Below are 19856 nucleotides of genomic sequence, written 5' to 3' on the forward strand. Positions count from 1 at the left end.
TCAAAGCTGCCTAACCCCGCCTTTCGACAATTTATGAAGCATATTCTTTAAAAAAAATCCCAACTACTGCTCCCAACTCAGCAAATCAGAAACAACCATATGCTGATTTCAAAGTTGTCAAACCTAATATTGCGATTTTAAACGCAATTTGTTCACTGTAAGGAAATTCCAGAATAAATTATTAGGTAATGGGAATTAATTATGTCCCCAGCTAACACGTTTACGTATTAACATATTACAATAATAGTGCTAAAATGACTAATGTCTGCACATTAGTTTGGTCCCAAGGTAAAGCAGCCCCCATTAGGTACCTGACGCCAAATTTAAGAAAGCAGTTTTGCATCAGTACTGAATGTGTAGGTCTGGACTTTCTCCAGATTTTTGAGAGTTTTTCTACGGGTTTTTTATCAGATCTTTCGCCAAAATTTTAGTAGGAGCTTGTGGAGTCTTTGTAGTGCACATTAATGGAGTGTTTTCTGTATAACACAGTCAAAGCCCGTGAGGCAAAAGTCTCTCAGTCCGTTCTCTGTACAATTGGTTGTTGGCAACTAAACTGGCGTCAGTACCTGGGTTAGGAGGGTATGTCAAAGGGTGCATGATCTCCCCGTGAGCCACTAGCCGTCTGCATTTGGAGAGGAAATGTTCTGCTATCTGAAAATGTTGGCTATATTCAGCATCCGTGGAGAGAAAGAGAGGCAGAGTTACTATATCAGGTCGATCACCTTTCATCGGAATGAGGAAAACTTAGAAACTAAACACGTTTTAAGCTACAGAGTACGGGGAGAGGTGGAGTGAACTTAGGGAGTCTGTGACTCGGTGGAGGCCAAGTGAAATCCAATAACACAAGCGGTTGTGGGCTGGCTGAGAGAGGGTGGTGAAGGCTTGTTCATCACTGCTGGTGGAGATTCAAACAGAAAGGGAATAAAAACAGAGGAGTGAGAAACAAAAACATTGCTGGAACTGTTAGCTACAAATCAAAGCAGATGCTGGTGATCTGAAATAAAACTGGACAGCCAGCATTTAAGGAAGAGATTGCTATGGGAGTCAAGAGATTGCTGGTGCCCTGACAGAGAATTTTAAATCAAAGTCAAAGTCGAGTTTATTTTCACAAGAAAAACATAAATAAAACATTTTTACAAGAAAGAACCTAATTAGAACAAAACAAAACAAAATCCATTTTAGTACAAAGTGGTCATAGTGCTGCTAAACTCTAGTGATTCGAGTTGTGCTGGTTGGTTCAAGAAGCGAATCACAGGTGAGGTGCCAGATGACTGGAAGTACTGTTATTCAAGAAAGGCAGCAGGGATAAGCCAAGTAATTACAAGCCAGTTAGTCTAATGTCAGTGGCAGAGAAATTGGAAGAAAATGTAATGGTCAGGTTTATTCTACACTTGGAAAGGCAAGGACAGTCAGCATGGATTTGTTGGTGGGAGATTCTGTCCAACAAATTTAATTGCGTTTTTTGAAGAGGTAAATAACTATATTGATTAGGACAGTGCAGTTGATGTGGTTTACATGGACTTCAGTAAGACCTTTGACTGGGTCCCACATGGAAGGCAGGTCTAAAAAGTTAGAGCCCATGGGATCCAGGACAAGTTGATAAATTGGATCCAAAATTGGCTTGGTCATAGGAGATAGAGAGTGATGGTGGAGGGTTGCTTTTATGTTTGAAAGCCAACGACAAGCAATGTACCACAGGGTTGCTTGTTAAATACATTTACAACTGAGATGTGAATGTAGGAGGTACAAGTAGTAAATATGCAGATGACATGAACATTTGTGGTGTTATTGAAAGTGAGGATGGTAGTCTTAGGCTACAGAATGGTATCGATCAGCTGGTAAATTGGGCACAGCAATGGCAGGTGGAATTTAATCCTGATAAGTGTGAGTTGATGCATTTGGGGGTGAGTGGGAAATGGGGTTCTAATAAGGACAGGGCATACACAATGAATGATAGGTCCCTAGGGACTGTTGAGGAACAAAGGAACCTAAGTGTACAAGTTCAAGGTCCCTGAAAATGGCAGCACAGGTAGATACGTGATACCTGCCTTCATTAGCCAGGGCATAGAATATAAAAGCAGGAAAATCTTGATACAACTTTATAAAACATTAGCTAGACCACAGCAGGAATAGTCTTGTGCAGTTCTGGTTGCCAAATTATAGGAAGGATGTGATTGCAATGGAGGGGGCATAGAGGAGAGTGACCAAAATGTTGCCTGAGGTGGAATGTTTATTATGAGGAGGGATTGGATAGATTGGGTTTGCTTTTCTTGTGGCAGAGGAAACAGTGGGGGGGGGGGGGGTGGAATCTGATAAAGCTAAAAAAATTATGAGGGGAGAGACAAGGTAAATATTAAAAGAACTTTTCCCCATTTCCCCATGATAGAGGTGTCTAGGACCATAGGGCAAATGCAAGGAGAGCTTCAGAGGGGATCTGAGGAAGGATTTTTTCACCCAGAAGTGAAGTCTGGAACATATCACCTGAGAAGGTGGTGGAAGCTCAGACTGTCATAACATTTAAGTAGTATCCAGACCGGCACTTGAATTGACAAAGCATAGTAGAAGTAGTATGCACTAAGTGCTGGTAAATGGGAATAGTATAGATAGGTACTTGATGGTCAGCACAGATATGGTGGGTCAAAGGGCCTGTTTCCATGCTCTATGACTCCAAGACAAATAACAGAATTAATATTGCAGGTTAAGAACACATCAGAACTAGCTATCTGAAATTGCTGAATTCAATGATAACTCCTGGGAGCAGTTATCAGTACCATTCCCTAATATGAAGATAAATGTTGTTCATTGAACTTATGTTGAGCTCTGTTCAAATAACGTAGGAGGCCAAAGTCAGATGGGAACAAGCTTGTAATGGCCATTGGTTGCTAACCTATCTCCTAAGCTGGTGATAGGGAAGTCAAGTAAGAAAACAGTCAAAAATGGATCATGTGGAAATGAGAGCAGGGTGGGAATTGGAATTTAAGTTGATGAAACTTTTCAATTTTGTACAAAGGCAGGAAGCAGTATCAACATAGTCATCAATGTAGTGGAAAATGTGGTGAGGGAAGGAGTCTAAGTAGGACTGCAATACTGACTGTTCCATGTTTCTCAGAAAGAGACTGACACCGCGTGAACCCATCTGGGCTCCTGTGGCTACACCTTTGACTTGGAGGAAGTGAGTGGAGTTAAAAAAATAAGTTATTCAATATGAGAACGAGTTCAGCCAGTTTAAGGAGGGTGGTGAAGGACTGGAATTCTCTGTGCTTCTGTTCAAAGATGAAGAGGGGTTGTTTGCTACAAGGTGACTCTCCTCAATTATGCAAAGAAACTCAATTAACCTAATGGTCACAGTGGCCTTGAGACTGACAATCTAATGTGACATGAAAAACTTCACTCCCACAATCAAAGTTGTGTAAAGGAGAATGGAATAAAAATAATGCATGATATAAGTATTAAAACTGCAGGATTTTCAGAGCAATTGTGTGAATGCAGACATAAATTTCAAGACTCAGGAAAAGAAAATTGGCAAAATGCAGCACGTCTTAGCTGTCTAAACAATGCAACCTCTTCTTCCGGACTATTTGCTGACAAGTTGGATGTTTGGTGAAGTGGAGAAAGGGAAATAGAAAGCAGCTATCCAGCATGTGAATAAGCTGCTGAACTGTTGGCAGTTTGCCAGTTTTTTTCTTGAATACAATCATTATGCAAATTAAATTGTGACATAAGTAACAAAATATCTTTCTGCCTGCAACCACTTTGGAAACAAACAACATACAGTTAATACTCCACAGTGTGCATCAAACTTTCAGGTCATGCTTTTAAATTGTTCTTAATGAATTTTCCACTCCATTTACTGTTTTATACGGATAATTTTGCTGACGTCAATCAATCAGAATTTTACACAGCTTAGTTTTGTTTTGATGAAAAAATTGCAAGAGATTTCTGAAAAGAGAGCCCTTTAAAGTCCCATGAGATAGTTTTATGCATTCTTTACAATAATCTTTCTTTCATTCTCATCATTTGTTTCTTCTCTACAAACCTCATCAAAATCCATCCCTTTGACCAAAATTTTCATTGCTGTTCCTAACTCTTCTTTATCCTTTCAAAAAATTTTTCAAAATTTTCCATATGCCTTTTGAAAACACCTCATGACAATTTTATATTTAGTAAGTAAAATAGTTTAAACTTTCTGCTGTTTTTGTCCTGTCCTAACCCTCTATCTAGCTGCTATTTTAAGCCTTCAATGAAAGGAAAATCATTCACATTAGGACAGTTGGAAACACACCTTCCAATGATCCTCACCTTAATTCTGCAAGGTACCTTGTACATCTGGTTGTGAGGTGATGAAAGGTGAGAGAATGAAGGTGACTGGGTGGCAGTGTTTATAGTTGAGTATGATTTATAATTGTAAAAGCACCAAAATCGTCAACTACAACTTTCCCTTTGGCTGTCCCTTATGTTGCACAGTCGTGCAGCAGTTAGTACTCCAGCAACATGTGTTCAATCCTGAGTTCTGGTCCCCTGTGTGTTAAGTTTGTACATTCTCCCTTGGGCCATGTGGGTTTTAGCTGGGCGTTCTGGTTTCCTCCGAACATTGGTATGCTAATTGGCTACTACAAGTTACTCCCAGAGCAGGTTGGTGAAAGGAGAATGAGCATGTAAAAAAAAGAAAGTAAATAGATAGATGAATGGGATTAGTCCTAGAGCCTCAATGGGTCAAAAAGCTTTCTTCCATATTACAAATATATATATATATAAAAAATAAATCAATGGGCATGATTTACTTCCACACCAGCTCCATGGCTTTTGAAGATGCCGATGAAGGCTAAGTGAACTCTCAGAGTAGGGGTTGACATAAAAGGTAGTTGGAAGATGGTGCACTCCTGTCATTCTGTGCGCTCTGATAAATCAATGAGTTTCTTGTTACGGACTCAGTGAAAGTCCCTTTAAGATAGAGAGTGTGTGTGTATGTGTGTGTGGGGCGTGCTTACGTCAATAGAAGATAAAGGACGTAATGACGTTGTTGGAGAAGTCAGAAGAAGAGAGAGAGAGAAGGGAGAGAGACACCAGCCTGCTTGTTTTCTCTATCGATGGATGAGAAACAATAACTGTGTTTGCCACTGAAATCCATGTATGGAAGTTGGAAGTAATCCGGTGGAGTTCACTTTGTTGCTGACCTGTAGAAGGAAACAGGTATTTGTGTGTGGACGACCACGATTCGGATGCTTTTCGGGGTGAGGAAGTCACTACCGAGTAAACACTGAAGTGTCGCTGGGGTTCCATCGTGGAACATTTGGATTTTGTATTTACTCTCTCTATGTTTCTCTACGTCTACGTCTTATCTTCTGACAACGGTGGTTGTTGAAGAAGCCCTGGCTCACGTTTCACCTTATGGCTTGCGGAACTGAACTTTAAGAACCATTCCTGAACTGGGAGTTTTGGACTTTGTCTCACACACACACACACACACACACACACACACACACACACACACACACACACAAAGAGTTTAGTTTTAGGGGTTAACGTTCAAGGTTTAACATTTTTGAATTCTAACATACTAACATCCTTACTTTTATTTTACGTATTATCATAAGTAGTGATTAATAAAATAGTTTTTAACACTGAATCATGCTCAGTGTGTTTCTTTTGTTGCTGGTTCGTGACATTCTCAATGACAGTCCGAATGTATCTCTTTTTGAACAGTTATGGAGCAGGGATTCTCAAGAATAAGTGGGGATTGGGACAGAAACTTTGAGCACACCCTCAAATCATTTCTGCTGCCCACCAGGTAATCTTATTCTATGACAGATCTTGGGATAGACTGCCATTTTCAGGAGTCTGACACTGATGATATATGTGAATGAGGTGACCTACTCAAAGTCTCAGTGCTGAGGACATTGGCCTTGGTATTGGTTTATTATTGTCACTTGTACCAAGGTACAGTGAAAAGCTTGTCTTACAAACCAATCATACAGGTCAATTCATTACACAGTGCAGTTACATTGAGTTAGTACAGAGTGCATTGATGTAGTACAGGTAAAAACAATAACAGTAAAGTGTCACAGCTACAGAGAAAGTGCAGTGCAATGAGGTGCAAGGTCACAACAAGGTAGATCGTGAGGTCATAGTCCATATCATTGTATAAGGGAACTGTTCAATAGTCTTATCACGGCGGGGGTAGAAGCTGACGTTGGTTCACTTATCCTGCTGATGGATTTGGAAGATTTTGTGAAGACAGCTTTGAGCACTGTGTCTTAGAAAAGGGCAGGAAGCACCACTGCCTGAAAGACCATGGAGCACGGCAACAGGCCCTTCAACTCATCACATCTGCCCCAGCCATCACCCCAAGCTAGTCCCATTTTCTAGCCCTCAGCCTGTTGCCTTCTATGCCACAACAAATGCTCATCTAACACTTTGAATATTCTGAGAGTAACTGCCTCCTCAGGCAGCAAATTCCTGATCTCAACTGTCCTTTGTGTGATTTTTTTTTCCCTCCAGTCCCCTCTGAACCTCCTACCCCTTACATTAAACCCAAGCCCTCAGGTTATAGACACCTCTTCTACGAGAAAAAAAAATTCTCTCGATCTACACCTCCCAATTTTGTGTACCTCAGTCAGGTCCCTGCTCAGCCTCCTCCACTCCAAAGGAAATAAATCTAGCCTATCCAATCTCTCTTCATAACTGAGACACCCAGGCAACATCCAGGTTAATCTCCTGTGCACCCTCTCTAGTACAATCACATCCTTCCAATTGTGACCAGAGGGCAGAGGGTATATGGAATGAGCTGCCAGAGGAAGCTGTAGAGGTATTGGTATTGGTTTATTATTGTGACTTGTACCGAGGTACAGTGAAAAACTTGTCTTGCATACTGATCGTACAGGTCAATTCATGACACAGTGCAGTTACATTGAGTTAGTACAGAGTCCATTGATGTAGTACAGGTAAGAACAATAACAGTACAGAGTAAAGTGTCACAGCTACACAGAAAGTGCAGTGCAATAAGGTGCAAGGTCACAACAAGGTAGATCATGAGGTCATAGTCCATCTCATTGTATAAGGGAACCGTTCAATAGTCTTATCACAGTGGGGTAGAAGCTGTCCTTAGTGGTATGTGCCCTCAGGTTCCTGTATCTTCTACCTGATGGAAGAGGAGAGAAGAATGACCTGGGTGGGTGGGGTCTTTGATTATGCTGGCTGCTTCACCAAGGCAGCAAGAGGTAAAGACAGAGTCCAAGGAGGGGAAGCTGGTGTCCATGATGCGCTGGCTGTGTCCACAACTCTGAAGTTTCTTGCAGTGCTGGGCAGGGCAGTTGCCGTACCAAGCCATGATACATCCAGAAAGGATGCTTTCTATGGTGCATCGGTAAAAGTTGGTGAGAGTCAAAGGGGACAAACTGAATTTATTTAGCCTCCTGAGGAAGTAGAGGTGCTGGTGAGCATTCCTGGCCGTGGCATCTATGTGATACAATTACAATGTTTAAAAGGCATTTGGACAGGTAGGTGGATAGAAATGGTTTAGAGGGATATGGGCCAAACACAGGCAAATGGGACTAGCTTGGACAAACATCTTGCTTGGCATGGACGAGTTGGGCTGAAGGCCCTGTTTCTGTGCTGTATAACTCATGACTCTAGTGTAGGGACCTGACAGTACACAGTATACAGTTAAATAGTTGCACCACAGCCTCCCTGCTTTTATATTCTATGCCCCCCCCCCCCAGCGAAGGAATGCAAGTATCCCATATTGCTTCTTTATCACATCATCTACCTCCACTGCTACCTTGAGGGATCCTTGGACATGGACACCAAGGCCCCTGTGTTCCTCAGTACTTCATTGTGTATATCCTCAATATGCATATTTTTCAGGATTAAATTCCAACTGCACATCTTAACAACTCATCAATATTGTTCTCTCATCAGACTACTGTCTTTACTATAAACATTCCAGGCCTTCCCTAGTTAGTTGTCATGTGAAAACATTTTTCCACGTCACTTTTCGTTGTTTTGCCAATTGCCTTCATTGATCCATCTGCTAATGGGAACAATTTCTACTTGTCTATTCCCTCATGATTCTAAATACCTCTATCATATCTCATGCAATCCCCTCTATTCCAACAACAACTGCAGCTTCTTCAACCTGTCTACATAACTAATGTCCCCAAACCCTTGAAATCACTTCTTTACTCTATCTAAAGCTTTCATATCGTTCCTAAAGTGTAGCACCCAGAACTGGATATAATAGTCCAGTTGTGGCCAAACCAGTGTTTTATTAAGGTTCACCATGTATTCCTTACTCTGGTACACTTTATCATATTTATAAATGCTCTATTTATAAAACCCAGAGATCCCACATGCTTTTTTAACCACTTTCTCAAACTGCCCGGCCAGTGTGATAGCACTGGAGAGAGTACAGAGGAGATTCACCAGTTTGGAGAAGTTTAATTATGAGGAGAGATGGAAGAAGCTAGGTCAATTCTCCCAGAGGAGCAGAGGAGGTCAAGAGGGGACATGACTGAGGTATATAAAATTATGAGGGATATAGATAACGTATACTGCAGGAAACCTTTGTCCATAGCAGAGGTAGATAAAACATAGATTTAGGGCAAGGAGGAAGAGATTTAGCAGGGATATGAGGGGTACCTCCTTCATCATCAAGAGAGTGGTAAATACCTGGAATGCACTGACAGAGTGGTTGAAACTGGGACGCATTAGAGAAGTGCCTGGATGAGCACTTCAATCACTTAGGCATAGAGGGCTATGGACAAAGTACTGGGAGATGACATGAGTACAGAAGGATGCCCGGTGGTCAGCATGATGAAGTTGGGCCGAATGGCCTGTTTCCATGCTGGACGAATCTATGACTCTGACTTTCAATGAATAGTGCACATAAACCCCAATCTCTTTGTTCCTTTACCTCTTTTAGAATTGCCTCCAGTGCCTCTCCTCATTCTTCCTACTGAAATTTCACCTATCTGCCCATTCAGTTAACTCCTTTATATCTCCTTGGTTTATTACTATACTCTTCACAGTTGACTATGCCTCCAAGTTCTGTATCGTGTTCAAATTTGGAAATTGTATCCTGTATACCCAAGTTCAAGTTACTAATACTCTGACTCCTTGCTTAGAACCAGATACATTCCCAGGAACAAGAGTGCTAGTGGCATCAGTGCTAAAAGGAGTCACGAGTTACTGACAGTGCTGCTGGGCCAGGAATCTGGCATAAATTACTCCTCTCCCTATTACTGCATGCTGCAGTGTTGGGAGTCCAGCTGAGGGCTCAGCACTCTGCTGGTGATATTACACCAATGAAATGGTTAAAGTGATTCATTATTGCATAGCCTGATGCTGGAGTGAGCCATCAAGACTACATGCAGTGGCTGCCTGCAAAGGTCGGTGCTGAGCACCGAGCTGCATGGTTCAGGGCCGCATCCTGGCCGGCACAGTGATTTGGGGGCATTGCCTGGGGCTGGGAATGCCTGAACTCATGACTTGAATTTACAAGTTCAAAACTCCACCATGGGAAACTTCAAGTCAGTTAATTAAACAATTCTGGAATGAAAAGCTAGTGTCAGTAATGGTGACTTTGGGAAACTAGATGTTTTTTTTAAAAACAATATCTCCAGTGACACACCAATAGGCTGCAGTGATCCTGCTCCCAACCCAGGACTTGAACCAGTTTTAGCCAAGGAGCCAACTATTGAAGATCTCAACCAAGGTGGACATATTGCTCTGGTAAATTAACAGCAATTCTTTGTTAAATTAGACTGGAGTTGGTTATCTGGTTTACCGAAGTCACCATTACCGACACCAGCTTTTCATTCTAGCATTATTCAATTAACTGATTTGACATTTGTCATAGTGGGGCTTTGAACTCATACCTTAAAATTATTAGTTCAGGCCATTGGATAATTGGGTTATTGTGGGTATGTTACTGGGCCAATCATCAATCAGGGTGATGGTTATATATAACATAGAACAGTATAGCAGAGGACAGGCCCTTTGGCCCACGATGTCTGTACTGACCACGATGTCAAATTAAACTAATCTCATCTGCTTGCACATGATCCATATCCCTCCATTCCGTGCCTGTCTAAACGCTTCTCAAATGTCACTATAATATCCGCTTCCACCACAACCACTGGCAGCACTTTTCAGGCACCTGTCACTCTGTGTAAAGAAAACAATGCCTTGCATATCTCCTTTAAACTTTCTCAACTTAAAAGCTATGCCCTCTAGTACTGGACATTTCCACCCTGGGAAAAAGACTATCTACCATATGTATGCCCCTCATAATATTTAAAATTTCTGTCAGGTCTCCCCTCAGCCTCCCATGCTCCAGAGAAAACAATTCACGTTTGTCCATCCTCTCCTTATAGTTAATACTCTCTACTCAACATCCTGGCAATCCTCTTCTATATATGGTCAGAAATTATGTACCATTTTTGTTACTTGGGATGAGATGAAGCATTGCTATGGCTTGGGTGACAGACTTGTCCTAGTTATAGACTTTTGCTTGTTTATTAGGTTTTCTTCAAAATAAATCACAATGTGGGCTAACATTTTAGTGCAGGAATGTTCCAATGCAGCGGGAACACTCACTAAAATGGGATTGTAGGCTTTCTTAGCTACGGCTATTTACCTCTATTGTTTATGGGACTTTGCTCTGTACAAATCAGCATAAAAGGTTCTTTTGCTGCAGATTTAAGAGGGGTAAACTGCTGCTTTGGGCATCTCACTGCCTCTTCAATGACTGGAGGACACAGCTAGTTGTGTACAGTTTTGGTCTGTGTACAATATGGTGAACCTCTGCCCCAGAGGATGTAGGAGGTCAGATCATTAGATATATTTAAGGCGGAGATAGATAAATATTTAAAGATTGAGGAATTGAGGGTTATGAGGAACAGACACTGAGACCAACATTGATCAGCCATGATCATATTGAATGGCAGGGCAGGTCTGGTGGCCTACTCCTCCTCCTGTTATCTTGTGTCTCCTTCCTAATAAAAAAAGGATATACATGTGGTCGGAGTGCAAAGATTCACTAGACTGGCAAGTTTGCACGAGGAAAGTTTGAAAAGACTAGGCCTGTTTGGTCAAGAATTTAGAAGAATGAGGTGATTTCACTGAAACTTACAAAATTCTTACAGGGCTCAATAGGATGGATGCTGGCAGGATAAGTTCCCCGGTTGAGGGATCCAGAACAAATGAGTAGGATATTTGCTGACTTTATTTTTCTGACCCACCCCCCCCCCCCCCACCTACTCCAACCTTACCCCTTCTAAACGCTCTGCTCTCCATTCCCTCCGCATCAAACCAGCTGACAAAGGTGGCACCGTGGTAGTCTGGTGCACTGACCTCTACCTTACAGGGGCCAGACACCAACTCTCGGACACTTCCTCCTACCTACGCCTGAACATTGACCCTACCAAGGACCTCCAGGACATTATCTCCTGCACCATCACTGACCACCTCTCTCTCTCCCACCCCCCCCCCCCCCCCCCCCCACAGCTACCAACATGATAGTCCCGCAACCCAGGACTGCCTGCTTCTATCTCCTCCCCAGAATCCACAAGGTGGACTGTCCCGGCAGACCTATTGTCTCTGCATGCTCTTGCTCCACGAAGCTCGTATAGTCATACCTGGACACTATCCTGTCCTCCCGGTCCAATCCCTTCCCACCTACGTCCATGATACATCACATGCTCTCCAACTCTTCCATAGTTCTCTGGCATGCACAACTTCATCTTCACCATGGACGTTCAGTCCCGATATACCACCATTCCCCACCATGACGGTCTCACTGCCCTCCGTTTCTTTATTGACCAGAAACAGAACCAGTCCCCTTTCCTTAACACTCTCCTCTGCCTGGCTGAACGTCCTCACCCTTAACAACTTCACTTTTGATTCCTCCTACTTTCTACAGACCGAGGGCGTAGCTACAGGCACTCGCATGGGCCCCAGCTATGCCTGCCTCTTTGTTGGCTACGTTGAACAGTCTCTGTTCCAAGCCTACTCCGGCCCCATTCCTCAACTCTTTCTCCGCTATATCAACGACTGCATTGGTGCCACCTCTTGTACCCATGTGGAACTCGACAGTTTCATAAATTTCGCCACTAATTTTCACCCTAATCTCCAATTCATCACTTCCTCGATCTTTGCGTCTACATCTCAGGAGATTCCTTATCCACTGACATCTTCTACAAACCCACTGACACCCACAGCTACCATGATTACAGCTCCTCCCACCCTATCTCTTGCAAGGATGCTATCCCTTCTTCTCAGTTTCTCCACCACTCCCATGATGAGGCTTTCCACTCTAGGACATCTGAGATGTCCAATTTCCTTTCTAACTGGGGCTTCCCCCTGACTGTGGTTGAGAGAGCTTGCAACTGCACCTCCAATCTCACCCAATTGGGATTGGGACCCCTTGTCCTCAGATTTCATCCCACCAGCCTATGTATCCAACACATCATTCTCCACCACTTCCACCATCTCCAACGGGATCCCACTACCAAGCACATCTTCCTCTCCCCACCCCTTTCTGCCTTTCACCGCTCTCTCCACGACTCCCTAGTTCCTTCCTCCCACCCCCCCCCCCCCATCCTGCTCCCACCCCAGAAACTTTCCACCTTCCCGGCCACAGGTGCAACACCTGCCCCTACACCACCTCCATCCAGGGACCCAAACAGTCCTTTCAGGTGAGACATATTCACCTGCACCTCCCTTAATATCATCTATTTGCATTTGGTGCTCCAGGAGTGGCCTCTTCTACATTGGTAAGACCAAATGCAGACCAGGTTTCACAGTTTCAGTTTCACAGAACAGCTGTGCTCTGTCTGTAACCACAATCTGCATCTCCCTGTTGCCAGTCACTTCAACTCCCCCTCCCACACTATCACTGATATGTTAGTTCTCAGCCTCCTCCACTGCCAGGAGAATTCCAAGCACAAACTAGAGGAACAGCGCCTCATTTTCCATCTTGGAACTATGTAGCTTAACAGCATGAACATTGAAATCTCCCACTTTAAGTAACCTACCCCCACTATGCTTCATTTCTTCTTCCCTTTCCTAGCCTCTCTTTTTTTCCTCTCTCCTTACTTTTGACCCTTCCTCCTGTGTATCTGCTCTCCCCTCCTTCCCCGCACCTGCCTATCACTATCTCTTACCTGCATCTGCCTATCACCACCTTGTACCCACCCCACCTCCCCTCTTTTGTCCACCTATCACTGCTCTGCTTTTACCTCCTATATGTTGGGCTTCCCCTTTTCCTATCTTCCTGAAGAAGGGTCCTGACCCGAAATGTTGACCACCTGCTTTTCTCCATGGATGCTGCCTGGCCTGCTGAGTTCCTCCAGCATCACAGTGTTTTTCATCCAGATTCTAGCATCTGCAGTCCTTGCTTCTCTAGTAGGATACTTCGGACTGAAAAGAGAAGAAATTTCATCATTCAGAGGGAACTCCATACCCGAGGACTGTGGAGGCTTAAACATCACATTCATTCAAAACAGATCAAAAGATTTCTGGATGTTAAAGAAATTCAAGACTGAAAAGGGATAGTGCAGGAAAATAGAGGAGGTCAAAAATCAGTCACAATCTTGATGAATTGCAGAGCATGCTCAAACAGTCAGGAGTGAGTCATCTGCTTCTAATTCTTATGTTCTATATCTACTCCAACACATAATCATGCTTTCCATGTGTGGTTTAACCTGGTTCCTTTGTGAAAAACGTGAAACAAGAAGTGATATAAACATTCTATATATTCACTAATAAGCAACTTACTAGGATTGAAGTTTCTAGTCAGATCTGGGATATATTAGACACAAGAGAGACTGCAGGTGCTGGAATCTGGAGCAATGCACACAAAATGCTGGAGGAACTCAGCAGGTCAGACAGCATCTACGGAGGGAAATGAACAGTCTGTGTTTCCGGCTGAGACCCTTCATCAGGACTGGAAAGGAAGGGGGCAGAACCCAGAATAAAAAGGTAGGGGGAGGAGCACCAGCTGGCAGGTGATAGGTGAGTCCAGAAGAGAGAGGGTAGGTAGGTAGGTGGGGGGGGGGGGGGGGGGGGGGGGGGGGGGGGGGGGGGGGGGGGGGGGGGGAAGGGGGAGGTGAAGGGGGGTGATAGGTGGAAGAGGCAAAGGGCTGAAGAAGGAATCTAAAAGGAGAGGACGGTAGACCATGGAATAAAGGGAAGGTGGTGGACAGGTTGTGAGGGCAGTGGAGGGGAAAGAGAAGGGGTGAAAGGGCCACAGGAATGAGGGAAAACTGGGGAGGGGGGGGGGGGGGGAAGGAAAACAGAGAGGAGTGGTTACCAGAAAGTCAGAGAAATCGACGTTGATGCCTTCAGGTTGGAGACCACCAAGACGGAATATGAGGTGTTTGTTGCTCCTCCAACCTGCGTCTGGCCTCAACGTGGCAGTAGAGGAGGCCATGGACAGACACAGCACTTCACCTGTGAATTTATCGGTGTCATTTATTGCATCCGTGGTGGCCTCCTCTACGTCAGTGAGACCTGACACATACTGAGGGGACTGCTTCGTTGAGCACCTTCACTCCATCTGCCGCAACAGCCAGGATCTCCCATTGGCCAGCCATTTTAATTCCACTTCCCATTCCCACACTGACATGTCCATCCATGGCCTCCTCTACTGCCACATTGAGGCCAGACACAGGTTGGAGGAGCAACACTTCATATTCCATCTTGGTCGTCTCCAACCTGATGGCCTCAACATTGATTTCTAACTTCCAGTAACCACTCCACTGTTTTCCTTCCTCCCCCCTCTGTTTTCCCTCATTCCTGTGGCCCCTTCACCCCTTCTCTTTCCCCTCCCCTGTCCTCATGACTGCCCACCTCCTTCTCTGTATTCCATGGTTTACTGTCTTCTCCTATCAGATTCCTCTTTCTTCTGCCCTTTGCCTCTTCCACCTATCACCTGCCAACTTCTCACATCATTCCCTTTTACCACTGCTTCCCCACCTACCTACCCACCCTCTCTCACCTGGACTCACCTATTCACCTCGTATCCTCCCTGCCCCTCCCCCCCCCTCAGTCCCCCACTTTATTCTGGTGCTTAATTAGAGGTGCTTAATCAGCACAAAAGATGAATGCTTCATTTCTGCAAGTTTACTTGCTGCTTTCACATTTTAATTAAATGAGTATAGTAATTTGTAAAAATGGGTGCAAAACATTGTCACTAATTAATAATATTATTTTAAGATGAATAATTCCTTTCTTAAGTATATAGCATGCAAGCTACCAACTTGCATAAACACACCTTAAAAAGAACCAAGCAGAACAATTTCAAGATCTTACATTCTAGTCCACCAGTTGGAAATACTACACAGATTCAAATACATTCCTCAGACACACTAGAACAGCTTTCCATGCTCATTAATAGTTTCTGCAACATTAGTTTATAATCATTAAGCTCTTTAAAAAAAAATCAAAAAAGAACACTGCAGTCCAAATACCCTTTTGAAATATATATCTCCCCGTTTCACAATACTGGAACACAGTTTTGTTCCGCATTAGAGCCCTGACTAATCTATCATTCTCGAGCTAGAAAAGCAATCCTAACTTTTTAAAGAGAAAATAAATTAATTTATGCTATTGACAAGTGTACTACACATTGATGTATTCAATGTAAGCACAATGCCAAAACCATAGAACCATACAGCACAAAAACAGGCCCTTCGGCCCACCATGTTGTGCCGTCCATCAAGCCACCCTCACACTATCTAACCCTTTCCTCCCGCATATCCCTCTATCTCACATTCCTCCATCTGCCTATCCAACAAACTCTTGAACCTATCCAATGTATCTGCCTCTACCACCACCCCAGGCAGTGCATTCCATACACCAACCACTCTCTGGGTGAAAAACCTCCCCCTGACATCTCCCCGAACCTCCCACCCATAACCTTAAAGCCATGCCCTCTCGTCTTGAGCATTGGTGCCCTGGGAAGGAGGCGCTGACTGTCTACTCTATCTATTCCTCTCAATATTTTATATACCTCTATCATGTCTCCTCTCATCCTCCTCCTTTCCAGTGAATAAAGCCCTAGCACCTTAAGCCTCTCCTCATATTCCATATGCTCTAATCCAGGCAGCATCCTGGTAAATCTCCTCTGCACCCTCTCCAACGCCTCCACATCCTTCCTATAATGCGGCGACCAGAACTGAACACAGTACTCTAACTGTGGTCTAACTAGAGTTTTGTAAAGCTGCATCATCATTTCGCGGCTCTTAAACTCAATCCCACGATTTATGAAAGCTACCATCCCATAGGCCTTAACTGCTCTATCCACCTGTGAGGCAACTTTCAGTGAACTGTGAATATGAACCCCCAGAAACAATGAGGTGAATTGTCATGTGGTATAATTTAAGTGGTATACTTGACTAATTCAAATTCCCTTGTTAACCAAAGTACAATAGCAATGCTATACAGAAATATTCAGTCCACAGCCTAATTGTTAGCTTTTGATAAATTAGGATGCCAAAGTGCTTTATTTCTCCAATATTTATGACAATTCTATGAATAATGCACAGTTGAATTATAAAAACAAATAAAAAATTAAATGTGGGCTTAACAATCTTTTGTTTGCAAACAAATCAATAAAATAAACTTCAAACGTTACTTACAGCATGGTAACAGGCCCTTCCGACCCAACAAGTTCACGCTGCCCATTTAAACCCACGTTAACCTACCCGTACGTCTTTGGAACGTGGGAGGAAACCGGAGCACCCGGAGGAAACCCACGCAGGCACGGGGAGAACGTACAAACTCCTTACAGACAGCGATGGGAATTGAACCCTGATCGCTGCCGCTGTAATAGCGTTATGCTAACTGCTATGCTACCGTGCTGGTACCGTACCATGTTAAGTCATTAAACATTTTTTCAAGTAAGACAGGATTTCTTCACCTGAAGACCATATCATTATCAATGGTTTTACAGAACAAGAGTGTCTTTCAACCATTTCACCAATCAGCTTTTCCAACTTGTATCCCTTTCTGACCATAGCAACATCATTCTCCTCCAGACTTTCAATTGGGCACAAGTCATTTCCTCCATCACCAGTGTAAATGATTTTCTTATACTGTACTCCCACTTTAAGTTGATCAGCAACAAAGTTAACTAATGCTTTTCTCTTACAAAGATTATCAGGACATTGTGGACAATTATGAGAATGAAAATTCTCAATTCTAAGATAACCTTGTTCATCAAAAGTTGCTGGATTTGTAAGAATGCTATCAAAAGCTAAGCTTGTATTTGTAAATTCTAAGATCCAACTGATGAAAACTGTGTTAGAATCAGAAATAATTATACAGTCAACTCGATCCTTGTTTTGGCAGATGAACTTCAGGAGGTCAATCATTCCTGGACAATATGGTATGGATTCCATAACCTGTTTTATTTCAGGTTCTTTGATTCCTTGGTCTCCAATGTAACCAAGGACTTCTCTCATGTATTCATTCCAGTGTTTTCCATTGTATTTTTTACGAAGCCAATCTGGAAGTTTCTTTTCAGGAGTACATCTCACAACCCAAGTATCACTGTTCCCATCTACAATTGTGTGGTCAAAATCAAAGACGAGTAAACTCTTCATTGTCTGGATACAGCTTCCTACGTTTTAAAACAAAAAGGAAGAAGTGTTTTATACATAGATGCACTCTTATCTTAATTGAAGGTAAATAATGAACATGTTGCATATTTACCCTGTAACTTATGTTGCTGAAAAATTCTGGGCACTAGATTTTAGAAAAGATTGTAAGGCTCTGTACAGGGTGCAGAAGAGATTTACAAAAATTGGTAATCGGTTTATTATTGTCACATGTACCAAGATACAGTGGAAAGCTTTTTTTGCATGCCATCCAAACAGATCACTCCATGCACAAGTACACTGAGGTAGTTCAGAAGGAAAAGCAATAACAGAATGCAGAATATAGTGTTAGTTACAGAGAAAGTGCAGTGCAGGTAGACAAATAAGGTGCTAGTGCCATGACAAGGTAGATCGAGAGATCAAGAATTATCATTATCGTACAAGAGGTCTGTTCAAGAGTCTTATAATAGTGGGAAGGAGTTCAGTTACATGGATGGACTGGAGGAACTGGAGTTGTTCCCCTTGGAACAGAGGGAGTTGCAAGTAAAATCACAAAGGGTATTTTCTTTCTATCGAGCAGATAGAAAATGCTCCTATTTGCAGAGGAGTCAAGAACTAGGATATTGAATGAATGCGATTGGCAAGAGATCTAAGGGACACAAGAATTTTCTTTTTAAAAGGAAACCAGTATGTAGTTCAGATCTGGAGTGCATTTCCAGGGGTCAACTTGGTGGCAAATTCAATCGTGCATCCAAAAGGAAGCTGGATGAGTATCTGAAAGGAATTTCAGATATTTATCCAGCTTCCTTTTGGATGCACGATTGAATGGGGCTAGGGGCTAACTGGATTGTTTTTACATGAAGCCTGTATGGATTTGATAGGCCCAAATGGCCTTTTCCCAAACTCAGGTGGCTGTGAAATTCTACAGTTTTCTGATTAAATTGCTGTATATTCATTGTGTATTAACCCACGCCAAAATTCCAAGGGAAAACAAAACAAAACCATATCCTACTTTTCATTCCAGCAATGTACAGGCACACAAATAAATTATAATTGTTTAAGCGAAACATGGATCTATTGTTAAGCCAGCAATGCCTCAAAGGGCTGAATGGCCTCCTATCGTTATAGAGAAATATTGGATAACAGAATTAGTGAGGGAAGAACACTATTTCTTCTACACACTTTCATTTTTAAAGCCCATCAATAATGCAAATACATACTAGTGCCAAATATGTTTTGGTGCCAGTTTGAAGACAGAGGTTTGAGTTTGTTTATATTATCTCAACAGCTCTTTATCAGGAAATCATTCAGTGAAGTGGAAAGATCACCCAACTTATATCAGGGTTGGTGTATTTTATTGAAAAAAAATCACAAAAACAGCAGATGCTGGAAATTTGAAATAAAAATAGAAAATGCTGGAATAACTCAGATCTGGCAGCATCTGCAGAAAGAGAAAACAATTAATATTCCAGGTTGAACACTTTTCATCAGAACCGAGGAAGACGTGCTGAATTTTTCCAGCATTTTAAAAAATTTTTATTGGTGTTTTTAGCGTCAAAGCTAATAATAAATCTAAATTTCAAAAAGGAAAATATTTTAAACGAAGCTAACCACAAAATAAGACTAACAGACATACTTTGGATACTAGAGAGAAAAAAGAATCACAATAATGAAGAACACGAAATGTACAGATAGCAAATTTTATATGCCGTTTTATATTCCACGTGTTCCCGTGTTTCTTAATAACAAGCCATGTGTTCGCTTGAAACAATTTATATTAGAGGATTTCTAGATTAATTCAGATTTTCCTAATCGCCTTCAGAAATATTTCAGATTTCATTTTACTCGCACTTCTTTCCCAACTGCCTCATTTAAGTAGGCCTCAAGGAGGGCAGAATTTCACTACCGGGACCAAGGGTAATAAACCTTGAGCACAGAGCAGCCGCTGTTGATGACCCAGTGATAACTCCCACTTCTGCAAGCAGCCTTTCCCCCTTTTAGTTTCCTTTCATTGGTTCAAATTAAAAATGCCCACGACTCCTCAAAAAAAAACATACCCAACGTTTAAATCCAAAAGACCTTCATTTAATACGAATCCTTGACTCGACTCTGGAAATAAGCAGGACTGAACAGCGACAGCACCGACAAGCAGCCGGAAAACCCCACCCGGACCTGGACCAGGCGCAGCCGCCGCGACGCTCCACTCATCGTTCGCGCCACTTCACGTAACCCCGCCGCGACGCTCCACTCATCGTT

At 42.7% G+C, this 19856-nt stretch overlaps 1 protein-coding gene across 2 annotated transcripts; it reads right to left on the minus strand.

Moving 5' to 3' along the window:
* Positions 1-6948: 6948 nt before the first annotated feature.
* phospho2 (phosphatase, orphan 2) lies at positions 6949-19794 on the minus strand. 2 transcript variants are annotated; one of them, XR_007956362.1, is made up of 4 exons: positions 19658-19794; positions 16641-17623; positions 13239-13419; positions 6949-7138 (listed from the first exon to the last, which is right to left on the minus strand). XR_007956362.1 is itself a non-coding variant. In XM_052015961.1 (2 exons), exon 2 carries the CDS (start codon positions 17604-17606, stop codon positions 16878-16880), a length of 729 nt encoding a protein of 242 aa, XP_051871921.1. In that variant the 5' UTR covers positions 17607-17623; positions 19658-19794; the 3' UTR covers positions 16469-16877. The 2 variants fall into 2 exon arrangements, 1 of the variants encoding a protein (XP_051871921.1); XM_052015961.1 differs by lacking the exons at positions 6949-7138; positions 13239-13419 and having other exon boundaries at positions 16469-17623.
* Positions 19795-19856: the final 62 nt, after the last annotated feature.

Source organism: Pristis pectinata, chromosome 1 (genome assembly GCF_009764475.1).
Source record: "Pristis pectinata isolate sPriPec2 chromosome 1, sPriPec2.1.pri, whole genome shotgun sequence".
Classification (NCBI taxonomy): Eukaryota; Metazoa; Chordata; class Chondrichthyes; order Rhinopristiformes; family Pristidae; genus Pristis; species Pristis pectinata.